Here is a 22022-nt window from a genome sequence, read left to right as displayed (position 1 = left end):
CGGAAGTTGAGGCAGGGGTGTAGCCAGGTGTAGCAGTACCGTACTGGTACCTGGACTTCACAGCTTCCTTTCTCCACGCGCCCCCAAAAGGCTTGGTGGGGATGAGCCCCACTCTGAACCTGCCTGTCGTAGCTGGCTTACATGGCTACTGGCGTGCGGGAAAACGCACAGGCGCCCGCTGGGCTCGGCTCGGATTTGCGGCGCCCCTCGCAAGTGATCACATGATGGACGTTCGGCTTCCTTCGCCTCGGCATTTTTTTTACATTTTCTTGTGAGCCCGCGCATTGTCGAGGGCCAGGCTGTCCGGCCGATCAGGAGGCGGAACGCGACCTTGCCGCCAAGATGTTACAACCACACCGCACATAATTCAGCACCATTTAAGAAGTACTGTACTTAGTCGCAAGCCTGCAGATTGGAGGGGACAAAAACTGTCGGCGTGGAAGTAACCCGCGCTGGAAGTAACTCGTGAGTATATTGCTACTTGCATAATTCTCACTGATACTGCACTTGTCTACTACGGAATAGCACATGAATTTTGGTAAACTTCTCTCAAAACAGCCGCACCTGCCTGATTTCGGCCTTTCCTCCTACTTGCTCCAATCAAGACCGCTCTAATAACTATGCAGCATTAGTCGCGAAATTTGCCCTTACCACTTCGGGCCCGCCGTGGCCCTATTCGCTCTGCGGAGCAGGGCTCATGCCGCTGAGCCTTTGGAGCAGGCTGTGTGTATGCTATGCATTTCCAAAAGATGCAGAGCAATCATCGGGGTTAGAGGCCCCAGCCGCTGCTTGTGCACTCCCGGGCAATGACCGGGAAGTTCCAGCATATGTGGAGCCAACTGCTGTAGTAACAACAAGCGCAGTGGTCACTGGGCCATGTGACACACTACGCGACGAGCCCGCGAGGAGTCTGAGAGTAGATGCCGATGCCTCGGTTGACAAGTCAATGCTGACGGAGCCTGAGCCGGAAGCATGTGCCCTAGTGCTAGATGCCGATGCTCTTCTATGCCAGCGGTACCTCGCGTACACGGCTGTTCGGCCCGCAAGTGCCGAGAGCCGCTTTGCTTTGGGTCCAAATCAGCTCCTTGACGAGCACTTAAGGTGCGTCTAATGCGGAAAGCATAAGTTTTACTGGGGTAGTTTTGGCAGGGACCGTTCGCCTGCGTCCGCGCTCCCCCCCCCCCCCCCCCCATTCCGAGACCGGCTGCGTTGCGTCCACTGAGCCCCCCTCACCGAACACCCCTCACTCGCCCCTCACCAAACATCCTGTACCACCGGCCACCGCACATCACCAACCCCTACACCACAGATCTTCGGAGCGCAGCAGCTCCCGTTGGAACGCGACGCCCTCCCCCGCCAGCCACGCCGGCGCCTTCACCCACCACGCGCCCAGCTCCCTACGCGATGCCAGCTCCGGCTTCGCGCAGCTCATTACCGCAGCGACAGCCGGCGCGGCCCTCCAGGCCCAGGCCCAAGAGCACGGGCAGGCACAGGCACAGGCGCGCACCCACGCGCGCAGCCGACTGGGGTCGGGCATGAGCCCGGTTGGCCGGGGACCGAGGCAGGCGGGGCTGGAGGGCTTCGTGCCTGGGCTCTCGCCGTCGCCCTCGGATCCCGGCTTCGCCATGCCGAGATCCCTGTCCGAGCCCACGCACACCACCAATGCGACAGAAGCCGGTGGGCCGGACCCCGCGGCCGGCGCCTACGTAGGCCAGTTCCCGGAGCCGCCGCACCAACAGCGGCCCGCGCCGCAGGAGGGCGAGGCGTCATCGCTGGTGCTCGTGCATGCCCAGCACCAGCTGCAGCGGCGGTGGTTGGTGGCAACGCCGGGCCCGGGCGTAGACGGCCGCCCGGGCGGCAGCCATGCCGGGGCCCCGAGGGCAGGCGGCAGCTGGTCGCAGCGGATCCGCAGTCGCTCCAGCTCAGTGGGGCAACAGGCCGAGGCGGTGCTGCTTGGCAGGATGGGTGCGCGCGCGGTCGGCGACACGGCGGCGCCTTGCATGGAAGGTGACTCGGCCGTGGCTGCAGTGGCAGCGGCTGCAGGTGGCTCCTTGCACAGGGGGGAGGCTCTGGAGGCGCAGGCCGCAGCGGCGGTTCCTGTGGGGCACCGGCGGCAGGCCATGCGGATGGTAGTGGAAGACGGATCGCACGGGCAAACGGTAACAGCGTCCGCCGCCAGCCTCCTGCCAAGCAGCGAGGCTGCGGCGGTGCCGGCGGGTAACGCTTCCTCCTCACGGCCAACCTTGGTGCCGTATTACGGCGGGTTTCGACAGATGAGCGGTTCAATGTCCAGCCCCAGCCCCCTGCCCACCGGTCAAGCGGAGGAGGCGCAGCAGGCACAGCGACAGGGGGCGCAGCAGCAACAGCAGCTGCAGCAGCAGGAGGCGGCGGGTGCGGCAGGTCTGCCAGCCGCTGTCGGCGGGTCAGGGACAGGCGCCTGGTCTTTTGGCAGCGGCAGCAACAGCATGCAGTTCAGTGCGACTTGCCGACTGCCTAGCGGCGCAGCCGCGTCTGCAGTGGACTCGAGCGCCGGCGGATCGGGCGGTGGCTCTTCGGCGGGGCTGGAGCACATCTCGCTCTTCCCCATCACGCGGCACACGCCGCACGCCGCCCCGCTGATGGCTGTGCCTGAGGCAACCACCATCGAGGATGACGACACGCTAGGGACAGACGGCATGGGATTGGCACGTGACACCCTGGCTGGGCTTTCGGTGGATCCCGCGCTTAATCACGTGGGCGCCGCCGACGGCACGGCAGCGGGCTTTGCGATGCATGGAGGGCTGGTGAGTGGCGGCGGCGCCACCACCACGGCCGGCACCGGTCAGGCGGCGGGCGCGCACGCGGCCGGGGCGTTAGGCCACTCGGCGACGGGCACAGGTTGGCCGGCGAGCATGGACATGATCCCTGCAGCCGCCACGGCAGCTGCGGCTTCTGAGGCGCGGCGGCGGCAGACTGCTCAACAGAATCTGCAGCAACAAGCTGCACACGGACAGCACCAGCCAGCAGACCTTTCACAGGGGCAGCCCAGGGGATCCGACTTCGGCTTTCCGCAGCACCATCCACAACAGCCACAACAGCCACAGCTACAGCCAGCGCAACAGCCAGAGGCGTGGAGCAATTCGCAATCATCGCAGCCGGCCGCTGCGGTTACTGGGACGGCGCCGCCTGCAGCTACGTCCTCCCGCTGGAGAGCTGCAAACGTGGGCGGCGCCGCGCCGCCGGGCCTGTTTGGCGCGACTGCCACGGTATCGGGCCCGAGCGGCACCGGTGGCACCGGCGGCGGCGGCGGTGCCGCCGTACAGGGCGTGCTCCAGCGCCTGGGCTCGCGCAGGAGCTCGAGGGAGCAGAGCAGCGGGCGGCTGTCGGCGGTGGCGGCCAAGCCGGGCCGACTGCCGCAGCAAGCCGCGCAGGTGTGCATGTGTGTGTGTGTGTATAAATATTACGTGTGCGTGAGGTTAATCAGGCTGGCAGACAAGCGTAGCTGCCGTGCTGGTGTATGCACGGGGCTCGTAGTACAGCCTGACCACCGCCGGGCAGTGTCTGCGACTCCCCACCTCCTGAAACCCCATCTACTTGATGCGTGTTCCATGGCGACGACCTCATCATGCGCCTGCCAGCGCCTCATGACGCGCCACTCCCTTGCTCCCACTACAGGTGGCGCTGCTGCAGATGCTGCAGTTTGGGTCCACGGGCGCGGTGCCGCTGCACCAGCTCGCCACCTGCGACATCAACCGCCTCAGCCGGGAGCTCATCGCGCTGCACTGGGTGGGGCATGGCGGCGGAGGCACGGTGTTCCAGGTGGGTGCGCTTGGGACTGGCGCGGGCGCTGGGAATGGGATTGGGACTGTGATGGGTAGGCGGCTGGGAGGGGCAGGGTAGGCGGGCGGGTGGGCACTGGCAAGGCTGGCAGGGACTGTGTGTATGCCAGGCCGCACGGGGCGTCTGATGGGCGCCCAGACGGGAGTCCGGCGTGACACGTCCACCGCTCGAGTTGCACCGCCCGCCGCCCCCCGACGTCGCAGGCCGCCTGGCAGGGCGCCACGGTGGTGGCTGTGAAGTTCCTGCTGGCGCAGCAGCCGGCGCACGTGGACGCCACCGCCCTGGAGGCCATGGTGTCCTTGGCGGTGCGACACCCCAACGTGGTGAGGCGCCGGACTGGCGTGGGTGGTGCGGTCGACACGGCAGGCATGGCGGTTGGAACGGCGGTTGGAATGACAGTTGAGAGGTTGAGGCCCCGCACAGTAGCATGCCCGCAGCCCACTCGCCACCGCATGCATCACATGCGCCACCGCCCACCGCACGACCGCCACGCTCCGACTAAGTGCTGTCGCCTCTCCGCGCTTCTTAACCTCTCATGGCCTCCACTGCCTCTCCTCCTCCTCAGGTGCACACCTACTGTGCGGAAGTGACGCGGCTGACGGAGGCGTCCTTCGCGGAGCCCGACCACCCCGTGGATGAGGACGGCACGGGGCGGCCCTGGGGCATGACGGACGACACCTCACACAGCGCCAGCGTGAGTCGTGCGTCAGCTCGTGTGCCAGCCCAAATGCCGTGGCTTGCCGTGGCTTGGCGCCTTCGCGGCTGTGCCGCCCAGTGCTTGCCCTGGGGCTCTTGAGTCCTGAAACTGGCCTGGCCGCACCAGGTGTGCCGCAAATACATCCGCTGCGATACAACAGAGCACGCGTACATGTACTCGTACACACACCATTTCACCATCTGCGCGCTACGTCCCACACCACAGGCGCTGTACAATGCGCTGATGATGAGCTCCTACGCCGGCCCGGAGCAGTTGGCCACAGGCGCGTTGCGGGCCCGCTCACGGCTGCACCTCATGTCAAACGCCATGGACAGCGGCGCGGCCGGCAGCTCGGCCGGCGCCACGCCACAGCAGCCGCACCAACAGCAGCAGCCGGGGCCGCACCTGCTGACTCAGCGGGGGTCTCGCGGTGGTGGGGTCGCAGGCCAGACCTGTAATGCGCTCAGTGGCAGCGGAGCTCCTGGCGCGGCGGCGGCGCGGGTGGGTGGTCTGGGCTGTTTGCGGGTAACGCTTGTATGCAGACGTGTCGCCTGCCTTTCTTCTGATCCTTCCTTCCTTCCTTGTTGTGGACATCGCAGACTCAAGCCCAGCTGGAGGGGGTGCGTACGGAGGCCGCGGGACACGCGGCCGCCGCTGGAGTGGCGGGTGCTGCTGCTGGCACTGCGCACGTTGACACACCCGCCGGCACTGAGTCACCGTTCTTCTCGGAGGAGGGGTGAGTGAGAGAGGCAGTGAGCGACCATGCGAATGAATGCTTGACATGGCCTAGCGCCGCGGGCTTCAGCGCTGATGAAGCGGCTTCAGCCGCATAAGGGCCGTCATAGCCATGTTTCTGTGTCGGCAGGCTTGCGCCATACACGTGCGCGACCATGGTATTGATGTGGATGTGCCGTGGCGGCAATCCACAACACCACAAACAGGTTCGGCGAGCCGGACCTTGCCGGCCACGGATTGGGCTGGAGCGTGCGGCAGGTGCTTGCGTACCTCAAGGCCCGGCCCGGCATGTACCTTACACACATCATCATGGGTGAGACCGATGACGGCGCCTGTAGCATGCGTGGCACGAACGTCCATTGACACATGCGGCATGGGTGCCCGGCTGCCCGGCTCGGCCCCTGAGCCCACATGCCTGGGCCGTCCCTGTTGCGCTGCAAGGTGGTGTTCTAGCCGGTTTAGTCACTTGCCCACTGCTTCCCTTAACCGAGCGCCCCCTAAGCACCTCATGCACCTCATGCCTGTAGAGCACTGCGACCGCGGCTCGCTGCTGTCCGCCATCAAGCGCGGCGTGTTCTCCATGGAAGGCCTGCCGGAGGATTCCGGCAGCCCCGCGGCGGCGGGCGCCACTGCCATGGGCAGCGCGGCCGGCGGCATCATGGCCAGCAGCAGCACCGCACCGGGCGCGGGGCTGCAGACCAGCCGCACCTCGGTCACCGCAGCCATGGCGGCGGCGGGTATGGCGAGCGCCGGCACAGGAGGCGGTGTGGAGGCAGGCAGTCCGATCCGCCTCTCACGCCGCGTGGTGCTGCGGGCGTTGCTGCGGACGGCGCGGGACGTCGCACAGGTGGGTGGTCAGGTGGGTGGTTGCAGCCGCCCGTTGCCAATGTTGCACGGTTTGCATTCGTGCTTGCGGGGGCCGGCGCTTCAGGGGTCAGGGGTTGGTAGTTTGGCTGTGACGCAGCAAGGCAGGGGCCGGCGCACCGTGGCATACACCGGTAGTTCATTCTGCTTGCCGGCTGGTCTGCCTTGCAGGGCATGTGCCACCTGCACGCCAACGGCATCATTCATGGAGATTTGGTGAGTGGCAGCAGCTGCGAGCACCTTACGCGCGCACCTGCCGTGGTGCATCGCCTGTCATCCAACACATGCCGGCACTGGCGCCGCACCTCCAGCCAGCCTCATGCTTGCGCCGTTCCGGCAACCCAACCATGCGTGTGCCCCTGGTGCGCTGGCGTCACAGAAACCCGGCAATGTGCTGCTGCGCGGCTGCCGTACCGACCGGCGCGGGTTTGTGGCGATGGTGGCGGACTTCGGGTTGAGCAAGGTGGGCTGGGCAGCAGCGTGTTCCGTACACCCGTTTTCCCTTCGTTCTTCGAGATGAGTTGCTCCACTTACCCATATGGATGGGCTGAGCGACGATTGTTCTCAGCGCGATGGCTCCTGCGCTCTCGGATGACAACCCACGTGCTGCCCTGTGCCCCTGCACGGCTGCACGGCTGCAGCTGACGCACGGCGACAAGCCGCTCGAGCTGCACCACTGGAGCACTGTGACCGTCATGGTGAGTGGGCGTCCACGGCGTGTGGTCGTGTTAGGGCGGCTACCGGATACTTTGGGGCGCGTGCATGCGTGGGAACGGTCTGCGCCAGTCGGTACACGCCTTGCCCTGTGTGACTGCGGCTCTCACGTGCATGCTGCATGCGTAATGACGTGCAGGCTCCGGAGGTGATTATGGGCCGGTGGCGGAAGGCCTCAGGTAAGGCAACTGCCGCAGAACCTCACCGAGCAAACTGGTGCCGGGCGCTGCTGTGTTGCCTGGCGTATGCGGGCTGCGCCGCGCCTTTGTGGCGACACAAACACGACGACGCACACATGCAGCCCACCCAGCAACCTGCAACCTGCAACGGGCATCAGACCTAAGATGCGCCCTTTCCTTCCGGCCCGGTGCAGACGTGTGGGCCTTTGGCGTGCTGCTGTGGTCGATGCTGAGCGGCGACACAATGCCGTACGGCCAGGCATCGGTGCAACAGATCCTGCGTGGTGTTGCGTCTGGAACGGTAAGTCGTGTGGCGTTTCACGTCATCGGTCTTCATTAAGGTCTGCAAAAAGCGAGAGGGAGCGAGAGCGAAGCTGGCTGGCCCCGACACTTCCACATGGGCAGGCCGCCGATGTGCAAATGAGGCAGGGGCGTTTTGGCTAGAAAATGTGATGGGTGTGGGTGCTCGGCAACTCACGAGTGTACGGTACCCTCATGCCTGGTCTGCCGCTCACGCTCACAGCTCAAGCCGGACTGGCCTACCCATGGGCACCCGGCACTGGTGCGCCTGGGCAAGGCCTGCCTCAGCACCAATGCCGACATGCGGCCGTCATTCGATGTCATCGCCAAGGTGAGTGCTGGGGGGGGGCTGTTGGAGCGGCCGTTGGCCACAGACTACCTAGTGGCGGGCCCGTGAAGCACCGATTGCGCGCCAGTACCAGAGTTCCTCTGCTGTTTCCATTCATGCTCGCTAGTGGTGTGCCACTGTTTTCCTTTTCCTCGGCACCGTCGTGTCCATGCGCGAAGCTGGGCGCATCTACTGCTTGCTGACGCTGACAAACAAGTACTATCCCGCGTCGCCGTTCTCAGGTGCTGACTAAGATTGAGGGTAACATCCGGAATGAGCTGAGGGCGCAGCGTGCTGCGGTGGTGCAGCAATTGCAGCAGCTGCAGCAAAATGAGAGCAGTGCCAGCGGCACTGTAGGGTGCCGCTTGATGTGGGGCAGCCGCGGACTGAGCGGCGCAGGCGTCCATCCGCTCGAGAGGCTGAGGACGAGCAATGCGTGGGTTTAGTACGGTAGCCAAGAGACCCAAGCATAACAGTTCATCTGCTTTAACCGGAGGCCGGACATGGTTCAATTATTACAGTGTGTCGGGTCGATGGCACGTTTTTTAAGCAAACGCAATGGTCATTTACACGGGGCTTACCGGGCTACTGGCCGATCGGTGAGCAGCTGTTGACGGGCCGCAAGGGCATGCTGCATGTGGACCATCATCCTCGTGCTTTTATGCTAGGGCTATTGCGGACAGGCTGCACGCACATGGCTTGGCTGAAGGTCGCTCGATTATAGGCGGGGCACGGTATGAATGTGACCTTGCAGAAAGATACAGTCCGGCACGGTATGGGCTGCGGGCGCAGGGGCCTGCCTTGAAGGCGGAACGCTGGCATGGGAGGCGAGTCGCAGTGCCGTCGGAGTAGTGTTTGCTGAGGCCGATGTACAAGTGTTGCGAAAGCACGTCTACCTGCAGATCAACCTCTCGAAAGGCAGTGAATTCTTTTCATCGAACAAAACGAACTGAATGGTGCATTAATGACCGCGAAGATGGGACCCCATCAGGCCCACGGGAAAACCGTGTGGAGCAAGGTGTGGAGCCGTGTTATTATCAAGGCTGGCTGGGTTCGGTGCAGGAGGCGAGCACTGCGGCGTCGTTGGTCGCGAGGTACGAGGTGGAGATGGGGATGGCGGAGAAGGCGCTCGACATGCCCGTGGTCACCAGCAGCTACGATATCAGAGCGGCTGGGCGCCGAGGGCCGCTCGGCGCGCTCAGCCAAGGCGGCGGAGACCCGGTATGGCTGCGTCCCCTTGTAGATGTTGCCGAGTGAAGGGCGTGCGATGGGACAGTTGTAAGGCAGGTTGGTGAAGTCCCGAACCCATTGGGATGCTGTGTGCGCTCGTGGCGTCTTGGTGCAGCTGATTCCCGAACCCCAGCAGATGGCAAACAATTTGCAACGGCAGGGCAGGAGTGCGCGGCTGGTCGAACGCCGGATTTGCTGTACCGACGAGTTGCTGGCTGGCTGGAAGTTTGCTGATGCGCAGAGTGAAGGGCGTTGGTGTGTGCAAGTGGGCTAGCGGAGTGGCTGGGCAACGGCGTGGCTGGACCTTTGAACGACCTTGTGACGCGCTGCGGCGACAAAGAAAGGTGCACGTACGCACGGACGGACAGGGGTGTTCCTGGGGGCTTCGCCATCCCTCAATCGCTGTGCTCGGCTCAGCCCCCCTAAAACCTTCCCAGGGCTTAGCCCCAACAAAAACTCCCAGATCACCATCATGCGAGTCGCAACGCCATGGCACGGCCATATATTGTCCCCGACGGCGGCTCCGGGCCTGTAGATGGTGGCGGCGCGGGGCCTGGTGGCGGCGGCGAGGGTGCAGGCCCTGGCGGCGGATGTGCGCATGTGCTGAGGACAAGGCCATCTGGACGAGAGCGTGTCAGCGTCGCCGACTGGCCGCCCAAGAAGCGGCACCGGCCGCGCACAGGCGCGCAGGCTGAGGAGGTGTTTACTGTAGTTGGCTGTTCGCGGGAGAGCAGAGAAGGTGTTATCCAGCGGCATTAGTAATGTGGCTGCTGATCTGCGCGGTGTATTGGCTGCTGGAACAACATTGACACCTGACTACGTGATGCCATGGCTGCGACCGTTGGACAGCCAACTTAAGCGCCTATTCCTCGTCTCGGGTATCCCCCTGGCGCATGAGGAACCATCAATGCAGTGCTTTACCGCTAGAGCGTGTTATAGTACGGTTCGGGGCATGTTAGGGGGCCAAACTGATTGGGATCCCGGGGCCAGCCGTGCCGAGTGCATGGACATTGTTGAACTCCACGACTCTTGCCGATTGATGCCTCACTAGCCCGCGTGTTCCAGCGGTTGAAGCATTACCTTCGTTAACACATATGTTGTTTACGTAGGTGCAAAACCGTCTTAAAAGGCCTTCAAGCTTATTAAACCCGCTCTGCCCTTCAGTGTTCTCCAACGTACTCTGTGTCAATTGCGTTACTTTCCGTGATATGTACTGTGACATAGCACACATACAATCTCTTATCAGCGCACTGGCCTTCCCAAAAACCGTGAAATCCCGGGAGATACCACGTTAGTGCCGAATGTAGCCGTCATATGTCTTGAAAACAGGCAGCGTATGGCTTATGATTTGCCTGGCGCCCGCGAGCGGCGCTGAGAGCGAGTCCACACCACCGAGGGAACACACAGGCGTGGAGTCGGCCTGACAGCCCGCGGCCGCGTTCAGCATGTCTCTTTGGACCGACTACACTTGGATAGTTGTCTGTGGTGCCCTTGCATCGTTCTTTACGGTGCGCTGGGGCCTGATGTTCGCGCTATGACGCCCGCGCTCGTTCTCTTACCCGGGTAGCTCCGTGCGCCTCCACATAACAGATTGAAATATCTTGTCCAATGCGCGCAGGCCTATGGAATCGGTGAGGCACGTGGGCTGCCTAACGGACCGATGAACGCCTAACGGTATCATCTTGCGCATATGTAACCACGTAACACCGCCAGCAATCTGACGCAAATCAAAGATCACATGGTGTTGTGCGTGAGGGTGCATAAACCACGAGAAGGACAGGGTCGTTGGGACAGGTGACACGACCCACTCGCAAACAGTACGGACACGCACACGAAGGCACGCGAACACGGCTGCGCAGGCGTAACAAGTTCACCACTCCCACGCTTGCAACATCGCAGGCGCCAACGATGTCGCGAACGCATTTGGAAGCAGCGTGGCCGCACGCACGCTCACGCTGCGTCAGGCGCTGCTCATCGCCGCGGTGTGCGAGTTCAGCGGCAGTGTGCTGCTGGGCGGCCAGGTTACCCGCACCGTCGCCGGCGGCATAGCACGGCTGGTGAGTCACGGCTGCACCGGGGATACTGGCTGTCAAGAGTGCTTGTGCAGCTGGGGCACTTGTGGACTTCAAGCAGAGCAAGCGGGGGGGGGGGCCATCCACTGGGGGTCTGGCGTGGGCGTGCAGTTAGGCGGGCATCGTAAGCGTGCGCTAGCAAGCAAGGGCCCACTGACAACTTGGTGGGGATGTGATTGTTTAAACCAGATTGTGTAATAGTGAAAACTGCATGTAGGTTGAGAGCCCGCTGACATGCTGCTGCAATGGTTACGCTGTTTCTGTGCTCGCAGTCCACGTTTGAGCGGGTTCCTGAGCTTTACATGTTTGGGATGCTGTGTGCGCTCGTGGCGTCTGGGACCTGGGTGAGTGGGTGGCCACTGGCCAGGTGGCGGCCGGGGTTCTGTAATTGTATTCTTTCCTGGGAAGCTGCCGCCAGGGGGCATGTTTGGTGCCCGGGGCCAAACTCCGGGGGTCGATTGACTCACTGCCTGCGCCGCTCTGGGACCATGCAGTGCGGTACATACATACACGCACACTTACACACGCATCCCATACATGCACGTCCGGTCCGTTCCCCTTCCAGCACACGTGTGTGAAAACAGCCCTGACACGTGTCCCCACATGCCCCGCACGTCCGCTCGGCTGCCTCACGACTGCAGCTGCTCGTGGCAACGTACCTGGAACTGCCGGTCAGCACCACCCACTCCATGAGTGAGTGCCTTACTAGGTGGCCCCAGCACGTCCACGAACTTGACCTTACACTTTGGCATGGGGTGCACTCGGTGCGCGACTGCCCGCTATCTCTCATCTTCACAGCTATTGTGGAATACCGTGGCGCCCCAGCAGCGGCGCTCTACCATCACTTGCCCACACACGAAACCACTGCCTACTGCTGCCCACTGTCGCCAATGCTCCTGTGTGTTCCTGTGTGTGCCGCCGTGCAGTCGGCGCCGTGTTGGGCTTTGCGTTCGTGTACGGCGGCGTGGAGGCCGTGGTGTGGATGCAGCCCACCGACAGGTTCCCGTTCATGTCAGGAATGGTGAGCGGGGACGGTACGGGTGGGGGCACCGGTTGTGCGGGAGGGGGGCGGTTAGCCGTTCATGTGGAGAACGGAGTGACTCAAACACAAGTATGGGGGGTCCGGCCCCGCATGCTGCTGTCCTCCAGTGTTGGTGTGGCCGCGCGCTCCGTGAGCTCTAGCAGTATGGCACCGTGACCCCCTCGCCGCCGCGCCCTGTTGCACGCACACCTGTCGCTCAGCAGTGACCTCTCTCTGTGTCCACGTACCATGAAGCTACGCACAGATACATATGTGCACGCTCGGTGTCGGCCCTCTCCCCATGTGCTTTTACACTGAATTTACACACGGACACAAACACATACACACACACGAACACGAAAACACACACATACCGTGTATATGCAGGTGCCCATCGTGCTGTCCTGGTTCACCAGCCCGCTGCTGTGCGGCCTGGCCACTGCCGCGCTGTTCGTGGTGCTGCGGTCCGCCGTACTGCGCAGGGAGAACAGCCTCCAGCTCACCTACGTAGTAAGCCACAGCCGTCGCAGCGCGCAACTGACAGTGCCGGATTCTGGTACTGGGCTGTGCTGGGTGGCAGGGCACGGGGTGCGGTGGTTACAATTTCCCAACATGCGCACGCACGATGTCCCTCCTCCACAATGAGCGCATGCCTAAACGCCTACCGTATTGCACTCTGCCGTGTAGCTGCTGCCGATCCTGGTCCTGCTCACCGTTTTCGTGAACTGCTTCTTTGTCTTAAACAAGGTCTGTCGGCGGGGCGTGAATGCGCTTGGCTCTGCGCAAGGGATCAGGGACTGTGCCAGGCGGTCGGATCGCTGTAGAAGCTAATAACTCGGTTATCTGACATGCTCACACGTTCTGCTTGCGTCATCGTGCTGGTCGGCATGCCCACTTGCAGGGCGCCAGCCGCGAACTGACATGGAGCATCGGGCAGTGTGCGTGGGTCAGTGCGGCCGCCGCGGGCGGCTGCTCACTCATAACCGTGGTTGCCCTTGTGCCGCTGCTACGGCGCGTCGTGGGCAAGGAAGAGGAGAAACGGTGCGTTTGGGAATGCGGGTGCGGACACAACTTGCGTGCGTAGGCACTTCAGAAGCGCTGACCCATGCTGCGCGTGTGCTTTGTGCTGTGCTGTGCGTGCTGCTCCTCGAGCAGCTCCCGGCGGCGGCTGCAGCTCTACCGCGCGGCCTCACGAGGCGTGGACGACGCAGCAGCCCGCGGCAGCGCCGGCACGGGCGGCACGGGCGCCCCTGCCACCCGGTCAAGCTCTGCGGCGCAGAAGCATGGCAGCCACCGTGTGAGCGGCGGCGCCCTGGACCCCGCCCCCACCGGTGACGACTTCGCGGCTGGCGGCGGCGCCGGCGGTGACTCCGGGACGGCGCTGCTGGCGCCGCCGCCGGCAGCGGTGGTTGCGGCAAACCATGGCCGTGATGGCGGCGGTAATGCCGGCGGCGACTGGGGCCGCCAGTCGCAGCAGCACCAGCAGCAGCACCAGCATTCGGGCTACGGGCCGCCGCAGCAGTACGACGGCCAGGCCGGCACGGCCATGCAGCTGCATGCCGTGCTGCGCCACTCGCACTCGCGCTCTCACTCCCAGGTGTCGTACCAGCACGCCTCCATCGGTACCTCGCAGTACGGCAACTCCCAGTACGGCACGACCATGGGCGCCATGGATGCCACTGGCGGCATCGGAACGACTACAGAGGACGAGCGTTTCAGCCAGGCTACTCAGCACCACAGCAGCAGCGCTGGCGGCGCGGCGCCGGCACCGGTGCCGTACGGCGCCGGCCGTTCAGCGTCCCTGCCGCACCCCAGGTACCTCAAAGACAGCGAATCCTACGGGCCCATCAACAACTCCGCGCCGCCGCGCGGCACTGGAGTCCTTGCCACGGCCCAGTCCATGCGCGCTCTTGCCAACCCCTCGGACGCCCACGGCCCCGGCGCCGCCACCGGCAGCAGCAGCTCTGCCTCGCTGCCGCTAGGGCGTCGTGAGTCAGCCGACAGCCGCGGCCTCCCCGTGTTCCCACGCACTGGCTCGGGGCGGCTCGTGGCCAGCTCCGCCGCAGCCACACACGTGTTCGACGCGGCTGGCGGCGGCGGCGGCACTGACTCTGGCACCGCCCACGCGTCCAGTAGCTCCGCGCCTTCGGCCGCTGTGCGCACGGGCGTGGAAGGCCTTGCATCGGGGCCGGGTGGGCAGAGCGAGGCGGCAGCGGAAGCGACGCCGTCTGGCGCTTTGGGGCCGGGCCAGCAGCAGTGCCCTGCTGAGGGCAGCGGGGCCGCCACACTGAGCGGGGAGGGCTTCAGTAGCCACCAGGACGGCTCACAAGGCGGCGCCGCCATGGCCGATAGCGTCACCGCCCATGGTTCGGTAGGAGCGGCGGTGCAGTTGGGCGGCGGCAGCAGCGGCACGGTGACACCCGGGGCAGCAGAACCAGGCGCGGTCGCAGTCGGCGGCGGTGGATCCGCAATGGAAGAGCAGGCGGCGGCGGATGGGCGGATGGCGCAGCAAAGCAGTGCGCAAGGGCAGGGCGCGCCGCAGGCGATGATCGCTGTTGGACCCCAAGTGCTGCAGCAGCAGGCGCAGTGGGTGCAGCCGCTGCAGCAGGCACCTTCTTGGCAGGCGGAGCAGCCGCAGCAGGGCTGGAGCCAGTCGCAGCAGGGCTGGAGCCAGCCGCCGCAGCAGCTGCAACAAAACTGGGGCCAGCAGCAACAGGGCTGGCAGCAACAACACGGGCAGCAACAAGGGTGGCAGGTCCAACAACATTGGCAGCAGCAGCAGCAGCAAGGCTGGCAGCAGCAGCAGCAGCAGGGCTGGCAGCAACGACAACAGCCATGGCAGCCCCAGCAGCAGCAGCAGCAGTGGCACCGAAGCTCAGCACCGCAGGCTCAACATTATGCGGCGAACTGGAACCCACAGCAACAGGGCTGGCAGCAGGGTCAGCAGCAGCCCGCGTATGCACAGCAGCCCCAACAGCAGCAGTGGCAACAGCAGCAACACTACGGCAACCCAGGCGGTTACGCGGGGGCGGGCCCTGCTGCCAACGCTCCCGGCTACGGCCAGCGCGGCGGCGGCGGCGCCAACCCCTTCGCCCGCCAGAACTATGCGCAGCAGGCCGGCCCCATCGCCGAGGGCATGGACTGGACTCGCAAGTGAGTGTGATGCAACTACGCATGCGGATAAACATATTGCATGAACTGAGGGAACTGCGAGCAGTGACCCGGCTTTGTGACATTTAATGCTGCATTTTCAAGGAAGCTTGTCTGCCTGGGTGTTGCTCGGTCCTGCCTGATGTCCCCGGTGTTATAACCACCTCGCGCCGCGCCGCAGGTCTTTGGGCTGGGCCAATCCCGCATCTGCATACGGCGGCAGCGGGCAGGAAGGGCATGACGCCGGGTATGGCAGAGGCGACACGCCGACTGACCTGAAAGCAGCGGCGGCTCATGACGCCGACGCCTCCTACGATGATGCGGATTCCGAGATGGAGAGCGGCGGGGACCACGACCGAGCTCAGCACAGCCCCTCGGGTGTGGGCGGCGGCGGCGCGGGCGGCGGTGGGCAGGCCGTCAACCCGCACTGGCAGAACACGTTCGACCAGCTGAAGGTGATTACGGCATTGTGCACGGATTTGGACCTACCTGTATGTGGCCTGTGGCGCACTTCACACGGGCCGACGGACATGCATTTGCATTTGCACGTTTTTGCCGGGTCTTAACCCATCCGGCCATGCTCGCCACGCACGAAGATTTCGTGAAACCACTCCGTCTTTGCATGGACGGCTGCCCCTGGTGCCAATCTTCAGGCCATCGTGCTGCACGGCACGCGCGTCAACGTGCATGATGCGCTCGAGACCGACATGACGGCGCAGGCCATTCACTTGGCCGCCGAGGTGTTTGACCCGGACACGGAGTACGCCTTCCGCTACCTGCAGGTGGGTGCGTGCCAGATGCAAGTGCGCCTGTCTGGATTTCCGTACACGCGTGTGTCGGTGTGTCCTGACATGCCAATCCCCGTGCTGACAACGAAAGGGGGCTTCGCTGCTTCTGGTGTAAATGGCTGAATATTCTGGTGCCAGTACAACATATGTCTGTTGCAATCGGTTGTCGGCTGCAGGTGATCACTGCCATGTGCGACTCTTTCAGCCACGGCGCCAACGACGTCGCCAATGCGGTGGGGCCGTTCTGCGCCATCTGGTACATCTACAACAACATGCGGGTGCGTGGGGGAGAGGTGTTGAAGAAGCCAGCCACGCTTGTGTGATATGTCCATAGGAGGTCACTTGCCGTGCATCATGTATGCACGTACGGCGCATATTGCCGTATCCGCGCCTGTGAATGCAGCCTGGCTCGTCCCTTGCGCTCGCCCGCAGATCGACTACCAAGCTGACCTGCCGATTTGGATCCTGGTTGTTGGCGGCGCGGGCATTGTGGTGGGGCTGGGCACATACGGTGAGCCGGTGGCAAGAGTGCTTGACCAAATGCGCGGGACGGAGCACACAGGCGACCGTGTGGTCTCGATGTCGGCACCGATTGCTAACCATGTTCTTGCGCTGCTCTGTTTTCGCCTGCCTCGCGCGGTCAACAGGCTACAACATCATTCGCGCCATCGGCATGAGGTTGTCCGCCATCACGCCCGCCCGCGGCTTCTGCATTGAGCTGGCCACAGCTGTGGTGGTGGTGGTGGCATCCAACTATGGGCTACCCATCTCCACTACCCACTGCCAGGTGGGCAGCCGGGGCGAGACAACCGAGCGTGCTGATGGGCTTGTTGTCCGCTGCAACCGTGGCTGGGTCATAGCAGCTAGCCCCCAACACTCTCGCCCACCGCCTCACGGGCACAGCACAGAATGGCCGCCTATCGTTGGCGTTTCCTCCAAACACATTAGCCCTGTCCGCCCACGTCCTCCGCGCCCACCGCTGTCCCCTCACCGCTGCCTCCTCACCACTGCTTCCTCCAACGGCCTGCAACGCTCTGTGCCATGCACACACAGGTCGGCGCCACTGCCGGCATGGGCCTGACGGAGGGCAGTGCCGGCATCAACTGGGTGCTGGCGCTGCAGTTCTTCCTGGGCTGGGTGGTGACGCTGCTGATCACGGGCGTGTTGAGTGCGGCGCTGTTCGCGGCGGGGGCCTACGCGCCCAGCATCATACAGGAGCGGGACGTCGCCAAATACGAGGACACGCTGCTGAGGCTGACGGCGCAGTGAGTTGGCTGCCAAGGGGGGCATGTGTGTGTATGTGTGAGAGCGTGAGAAAGTGAGAGTGTGTTTGCGGGGCCTGGGCTGGGGTGTTGTGCAGGTGTTCAGCGGTGGTGGGTGCACGCCGGTAGCCATGTGGCCGTGCGATGCTGCGGCGGGGTCTCGGCCTCTCGGTCACATGCCCATACCCATGCACATATAAGCTTCGCTGCCACACGCACGCACACGAGCACACACCTGTTTCATCCTGGCGCCTGTGCACCTCGGCCACACGACACACACGCAGGCTGGACTCGCTGCTCAACCGCACCAACCAGGCCGGCGTGTCCGACCCCGCCACCTGGGGCACCTACAGCGCGGCGCTGCAGGCGAAGCTGCAGTCCAACGCGGCCTTCCTCAAGGACGTCAACACGCCCGGCACCAAGAGCAACACGCGGCCCGTGCAGCACCTAGACGCCGTGAGTGCCCGTGTTGTAGTACCGGTAGTTGAGGGCTGCAGCGGGACTCCTCCCCCGCCTACTGTCCTGTGACCTGAGACGAACCGCCCTCGCCCCGACGCCGACACGCCTGCAGGACACGATGACGGCCTTCCTGAACAGCACCGTGACCACCTACCTCAACAACAGCCTGCCGTACATCGGCGGCATGCCAGCCAAGGGCCTTGTGCTACCGCGCGACCGCGGGGCGTAGGTATTGGGGAAGGTTGCCCTAGGGCAGAGCTTTTTGTTGAGGGATGCCAAATGTACACTGCATGGGTTCGCGCCTTCGTGCAAGCAAGCATCCAGGTAAAATTTCAAGGGAATTCATAGCCATGGCCTGCTCAGGGCCCCTTTGCATGCCGGCAAGTTGTTTTATGCGTACCAACCAAAACGGTTTTGTGCAGTGCCGTGTTGGAGCCTGCTCCTTAGGGTGTGTCTTGTTGGGGTGGGTGGGTGATACTGGGTGTTTGCCAGGCTTAGATATAAAATACCAGTGACTCATAATCACAGCCATAATGTCGATTTTTTATGCATCGAGTTCGGAGCCCGGAGTTGAGGGCTCCTGTGCTGCACGCCCGGGCTGTTCCATCTTGCAATGCTGCAAGCATGCGGTGGTGATAGAGCGTGGCCAGCAGCAGAAGTGCGGCCAATTTGTGAGCTGGCAGGTGCGCGAGGGAGTTGGTGAAAAATTCTTTTTATGGTGTACGAACCCTTGATGAAGGGTTGCGATCTACTAACATGGGAAGGCCGGCGTGATTGCTGGGCACGAGTAGCAGCAGTTGCTGGAGAACGGGAAGGTGGTTGAATGGGTTGGTCGCAATAACATGTATGGATATGAATAGGTCGGGAGTTTCCTTGCTGCCTAACAGGTACAAAATGCTGGGGCGAACTGGGATCTACGTGGGTTTGAGACGTGTGTGGCAGTCCATTCCATGTGTGATTATCCCAACTAGTTTGGGTGCCCTGGATATACGGCTATTTATGGGGCCAAAGCGCTCGCGGCGTGCTGCCTTGCATGCTGCAGCATTTAACCGGCTGAAGGCCTCAGGATAACTGTGGTCTTGCGTACGACCGTATGTGTGCTGGGACGTTAGCATGTGAGCATGGAACTACAGAGAGAGCAATTGTGGCCTCCGACCTGCCCACCACTTCGTTGTGTGTAAGTTACCGTAGTGGGGCTTGCTAGTTGCCTATGCCCCGCGTGTTTTCTCGGCAAGGGACAAGGAAGGCTGGGCAGCCTGGGCTCGTGGGCCAAGTACACCCCAACAGCCGCTGCTGTTGCACACAGTTTGTTTGCTTTGCTCCCCCGCTGACTCGTGGCCACACCCGGTGGCCGGGCGCAATGTGCGTGGCGGCGCGCCATTTTGGGGCTGTACGGTACCACGCACTCCCACACCTCCTGGCCTTTCCGTCTCCATCCGCACCGCATGTGCAAGCCACTGCGGGGGCCCGCGCTGCCGCCGCTGCCACGACTGGGCCCGAAGCCGCCGCTCAGCCCAGGGTGTTGAATAAGAGTACAGAGCGGGAACTGGCTGGCTGCCGTCACGAAAGAGGTGACCTTGCCATTCTCCAGCAGTTACATCAAGGGCCATTCACGACACCGTGGCGCACACACGTGTGCCATCCCATTCCTCAAGGCACTTTTTGCCACGGCCACATGCACATCGTGCATGCACATTGCCCCACCCCCATGATGATGGGAGTCATGGGACTTCTTGGTTGGGCTGGGGCATATAATCCCACCCACCCACCCACCCACCACAACCACCACCTCATCACACATGTCGCTGGTGGCCTGACACCTGGCTGCTCCGCCCAGTCCCTGTCCCAGTGCCAGTCCCAGTGCCAGTCCCCCAGTCCCAAGGAGCGGCTGGTGAGGCGGCGGCGCGGCGCACCTCCTCTCGTATCGCGCCCAGCAGGCCAACCCCATATACGGTAGTCACCTCGCATGGCGCCCAGCGGACCAAGTGACCGAATCCAAACATGCTCACACCCATACGGTACGGTACGTGCCCGCATGCAGCGACGTGCGACACGGGGTGCCTCAATACACTCATCACCGAAAGCCGCATCAGCCCCATCTGGCTTGACCCAGCTCCCACCGACACTACAACCTGATCGCTTCCAGCCCGCACTCGGCTCGCCATCACTGGACGTATATTGCCCGCTGCATGCGAATAGCCCACCGCCGGCGCCAAGCCCACTTCCGGAGGCAAAGTTGCTTAGCTCCCGCGCCGGCGTTTCAATCCGGCGCCAGCTCCCAAGCCTGCACGCCTGCTCAAATGGTTCGCCCGTCGTTGGCAAGCCGCTGCGAGGGAAGCACACCAGGTCACACATGAGCACTGGGCCGAAGTCAGGAGGGACGCGGCAGACCGCCCATCCGACCCAGTCGTCACGTCACCAAATCCCTCTCAGACCAGCTCCATCAACCTGAATGCCCCCTTCCCTCCATCAATCCCTCCCTCCCTCCCTCCCTCTCTCCCTGTCCTTCTCCCTGTCCCTCTCCCTCTCTGTCTCCCTCTCCTCTTACCTGCGCATAGTCCTCGTACCAGATCTTGCCCTCGCCGTCCGCCGCCACCGTCATCATCTTGGCCAGCTCGTCCTCACTCAGCGCCTCGCCCTTGCCCGTCAGCAGAGACTTGAAGGACTCCTGGACGAGGGATTGGAGGGGGCAGAGGGTAGGGGGAGGAGGTCAGGCAGAGCTGGGATCCGGGGCAGGGGTTGAGGGCGGAGTGGGCGTAGGGGTCAGGCTAACAGAACACGAGGGTTGTGCTCGGGCACGGGAGTGGGGTCGAAAGGTGGGGGTGGAGAGCCCCGCCGTTGCGTTGCAGAGCCCCGCCGCGCCTGCATCATACTTGTACCCACACCCACGCCCGCACCCCAAACCGTGTCCCCATCCCCACGCCACCACCACAACCTCCCCTCCCCTCCCCGGTGATTTTCCCTGTCCTCTGTCCCCTACCCTGTACGTTGGGCTTGGGCATATCAGCCCTCCCCTCCCCTCAAGCCCAGGTGAGTATGTTAGTATAGCTTTGCAACTAGTTGGGCGACGGGGTCCGCGCGCGGCTCGCACTGCTGACATGACTTCGGAGCTGCTCCGGACTGCTCCTTCCACCTGCCGCTGCACTGCCCAAGCCCGCCCGACTATCTATGGTGACGTACAAGAGCTTGCATATGCGGCTGCAGTCCTCCTTGCAGCGCGACTGTTTCCTTACGGGATTGGTTCAACGCTAACCTCCCCTCCCCTCCCTTCCCCCAGGTCACTGCTGGCGCGCTCGCCGCGTAGTTCCGTAGCTGGGTGAGCTTTATGATGTGATGGGACTTAGTCTTTGGGCTGGGGCATATCCACGCCCCCTCCTCACCGCATCGATGAAGCCGCGGCCATCTGGGTCGAAGGCCCGGAAGGCGCGAAGCAGTGTGTGGTAGTCATCCCGGAACAGGCTGGCCTCTTGCTGGATGAGGAAGTTGCACACCACCAGTTCGAAGTTCTCCAGGCCCACGTAGCCCGTGGCATCCGTCTCCGCGTTTAGGGCTGCCAGCTGGTCCAGGATGTGGGTCATCTGCGGCGGGAGGGGGGGAGGGAGGGAGGGAGGGAGGGAGAGGGGGAAACGGGAGAGGTGTGGGGGTGACAGGGGGAGGCAGTGGGGCAGGAGCAGGGCAGGTGGATGCTTGATGACGACTGCGATAGAAGGGGTATGGCGTGCCGTGCGCGTGTCAGGAGGCTGTGGCAGATTCTGGGCTAGCCGGGTCAGGGAGGAAGCGCAGCAGGGGTGGGCACAGGTGACTAACGAGGAGAGCAGCCCAGCCCTAGGCCCCCCCCTGCTGGGGTACCTGGTACGTGTACCCGAGGCTCCCCCATCCAACCCGTGACTGCCCTTGCATGACCCATCATTCTACTGCTGTTCAGGTTACATGGACCTTGCTTCCCGGGTGCTGCGCTTCCACATGTCCGCGGCGACGTGGCGCGGTGCCCTTCCCCTCCGGGTGCGCACCTGCACAGCCGTGGGATTGACTCCGCAAGCTCTTACTGCTGTTGGTACATCCTTGAAGTCTACTAGGCGCGAGCCTTCTTTATGCTCAAAGAGAATGAACGCCTCGCGCACGCGTGCCCGCACCCGCTCGTGTTTATCGTTTAATTTGCTCATTTCCTTCTATTTCACTCAAAATCTATTGCGCGACGATGACTCCGAACAAGGCGCCCAAAATGTTTCAATCCGCCTGGTCGCAGGCTGTGCGCTTACAAATAGTGCTTGCTTAGGTTCTTATGTTAGGTTTCTATTACTTAATGTTTGCATTTTGACAAGTAAGGCTGGCCAGCACATGCCGAATGACCAGAATGAGGAAGCTTCCCACGGACTTTCAAAGCGGCCAAGAAGCGCGGAAGGA

At 63.3% G+C, this 22022-nt stretch overlaps 3 protein-coding genes across 4 annotated transcripts; 2 read left to right on the top strand and 1 right to left on the bottom strand.

Annotated features, from left to right (window-relative positions):
* The first annotated feature begins 232 nt into the window (after positions 1-232).
* Positions 233-9203, top strand: CHLRE_16g676869v5 (uncharacterized protein). The gene is made up of 16 exons (XM_001695723.2): positions 233-1101; positions 1310-3410; positions 3655-3798; positions 4023-4142; positions 4385-4513; positions 4742-5017; positions 5116-5252; positions 5458-5564; positions 5779-6098; positions 6287-6331; positions 6495-6578; positions 6757-6813; positions 6969-7008; positions 7203-7309; positions 7532-7639; positions 7879-9203. The coding sequence occupies exons 1-16, from the start codon at positions 947-949 to the stop codon at positions 8080-8082; spliced, it is 4134 nt and encodes a 1377-aa protein (XP_001695775.2). The 5' UTR covers positions 233-946; the 3' UTR covers positions 8083-9203.
* Positions 9204-9922: 719 nt separating this feature from the next.
* Positions 9923-19028, top strand: CHLRE_16g676757v5 (uncharacterized protein). Of its 2 annotated transcripts, none has more exons than XM_043071311.1 (18): positions 9923-10374; positions 10485-10497; positions 10766-10923; positions 11211-11282; positions 11580-11631; positions 11865-11959; positions 12347-12469; positions 12647-12706; positions 12861-13000; positions 13115-15112; positions 15291-15564; positions 15763-15891; positions 16074-16175; positions 16330-16408; positions 16545-16684; positions 16951-17162; positions 17444-17615; positions 17731-19028. In XM_043071311.1, the coding sequence occupies exons 1-18, from the start codon at positions 10312-10314 to the stop codon at positions 17845-17847; spliced, it is 3999 nt and encodes a 1332-aa protein (XP_042916210.1). In that variant the 5' UTR covers positions 9923-10311; the 3' UTR covers positions 17848-19028. The 2 variants fall into 2 exon arrangements, with proteins under 2 accessions (XP_042916210.1, XP_042916211.1); XM_043071310.1 differs by having other exon boundaries at positions 9923-10395.
* Positions 19029-19200: 172 nt separating this feature from the next.
* CHLRE_16g676645v5 (uncharacterized protein) lies at positions 19201-21912 on the bottom strand. The gene is made up of 4 exons (XM_001695837.2): positions 21629-21912; positions 20999-21196; positions 20167-20286; positions 19201-19944 (listed from the first exon to the last, which is right to left on the bottom strand). Exons 1-4 carry the CDS (start codon positions 21779-21781, stop codon positions 19915-19917), a joined length of 501 nt encoding a protein of 166 aa, XP_001695889.1. The 5' UTR covers positions 21782-21912; the 3' UTR covers positions 19201-19914.
* Positions 21913-22022: the final 110 nt, after the last annotated feature.

This window comes from Chlamydomonas reinhardtii, chromosome 16, assembly GCF_000002595.2.
Source record: "Chlamydomonas reinhardtii strain CC-503 cw92 mt+ chromosome 16, whole genome shotgun sequence".
Taxonomy (NCBI): Eukaryota; Viridiplantae; Chlorophyta; class Chlorophyceae; order Chlamydomonadales; family Chlamydomonadaceae; genus Chlamydomonas; species Chlamydomonas reinhardtii.
The sequence above is the reverse complement of the archived record's forward strand: the minus strand, read 5'-3'. Positions and strand labels throughout refer to the sequence as shown.

Bases quoted from the DNA above. Each gene is read 5' to 3' on its own strand.
- CHLRE_16g676869v5 (XM_001695723.2), top strand. From the start codon at position 947: ATGCTGACGGAGCCTGAGCCGGAAGCATGTGCCCTAGTGCTAGATGCC. The intron at 3,411-3,654 runs GTGTGCATGTGT...CTCCCACTACAG, and splicing joins TGCCGCAGCAAGCCGCGCAG to GTGGCGCTGCTGCAGATGCT. The intron at 3,799-4,022 runs GTGGGTGCGCTT...CCGACGTCGCAG, and splicing joins GCGGAGGCACGGTGTTCCAG to GCCGCCTGGCAGGGCGCCAC.
- CHLRE_16g676757v5 (XM_043071310.1), top strand. From the start codon at position 10,312: ATGTCTCTTTGGACCGACTACACTTGGATAGTTGTCTGTGGTGCCCTT. The intron at 15,892-16,073 runs GTGGGTGCGTGC...TGTCGGCTGCAG, and splicing joins ACGCCTTCCGCTACCTGCAG to GTGATCACTGCCATGTGCGA. The intron at 17,616-17,730 runs GTGAGTGCCCGT...ACACGCCTGCAG, and splicing joins CCGTGCAGCACCTAGACGCC to GACACGATGACGGCCTTCCT.
- CHLRE_16g676645v5 (XM_001695837.2), bottom strand. From the start codon at position 21,781: ATGAGCAAATTAAACGATAAACACGAGCGGGTGCGGGCACGCGTGCGC. The intron at 21,197-21,628 runs GTGCGCACCCGG...CTCCCGCCGCAG, and splicing joins TCAATCCCACGGCTGTGCAG to ATGACCCACATCCTGGACCA. The intron at 20,287-20,998 runs GTGAGGAGGGGG...TCCCTCGTCCAG, and splicing joins GCCGCGGCTTCATCGATGCG to GAGTCCTTCAAGTCTCTGCT.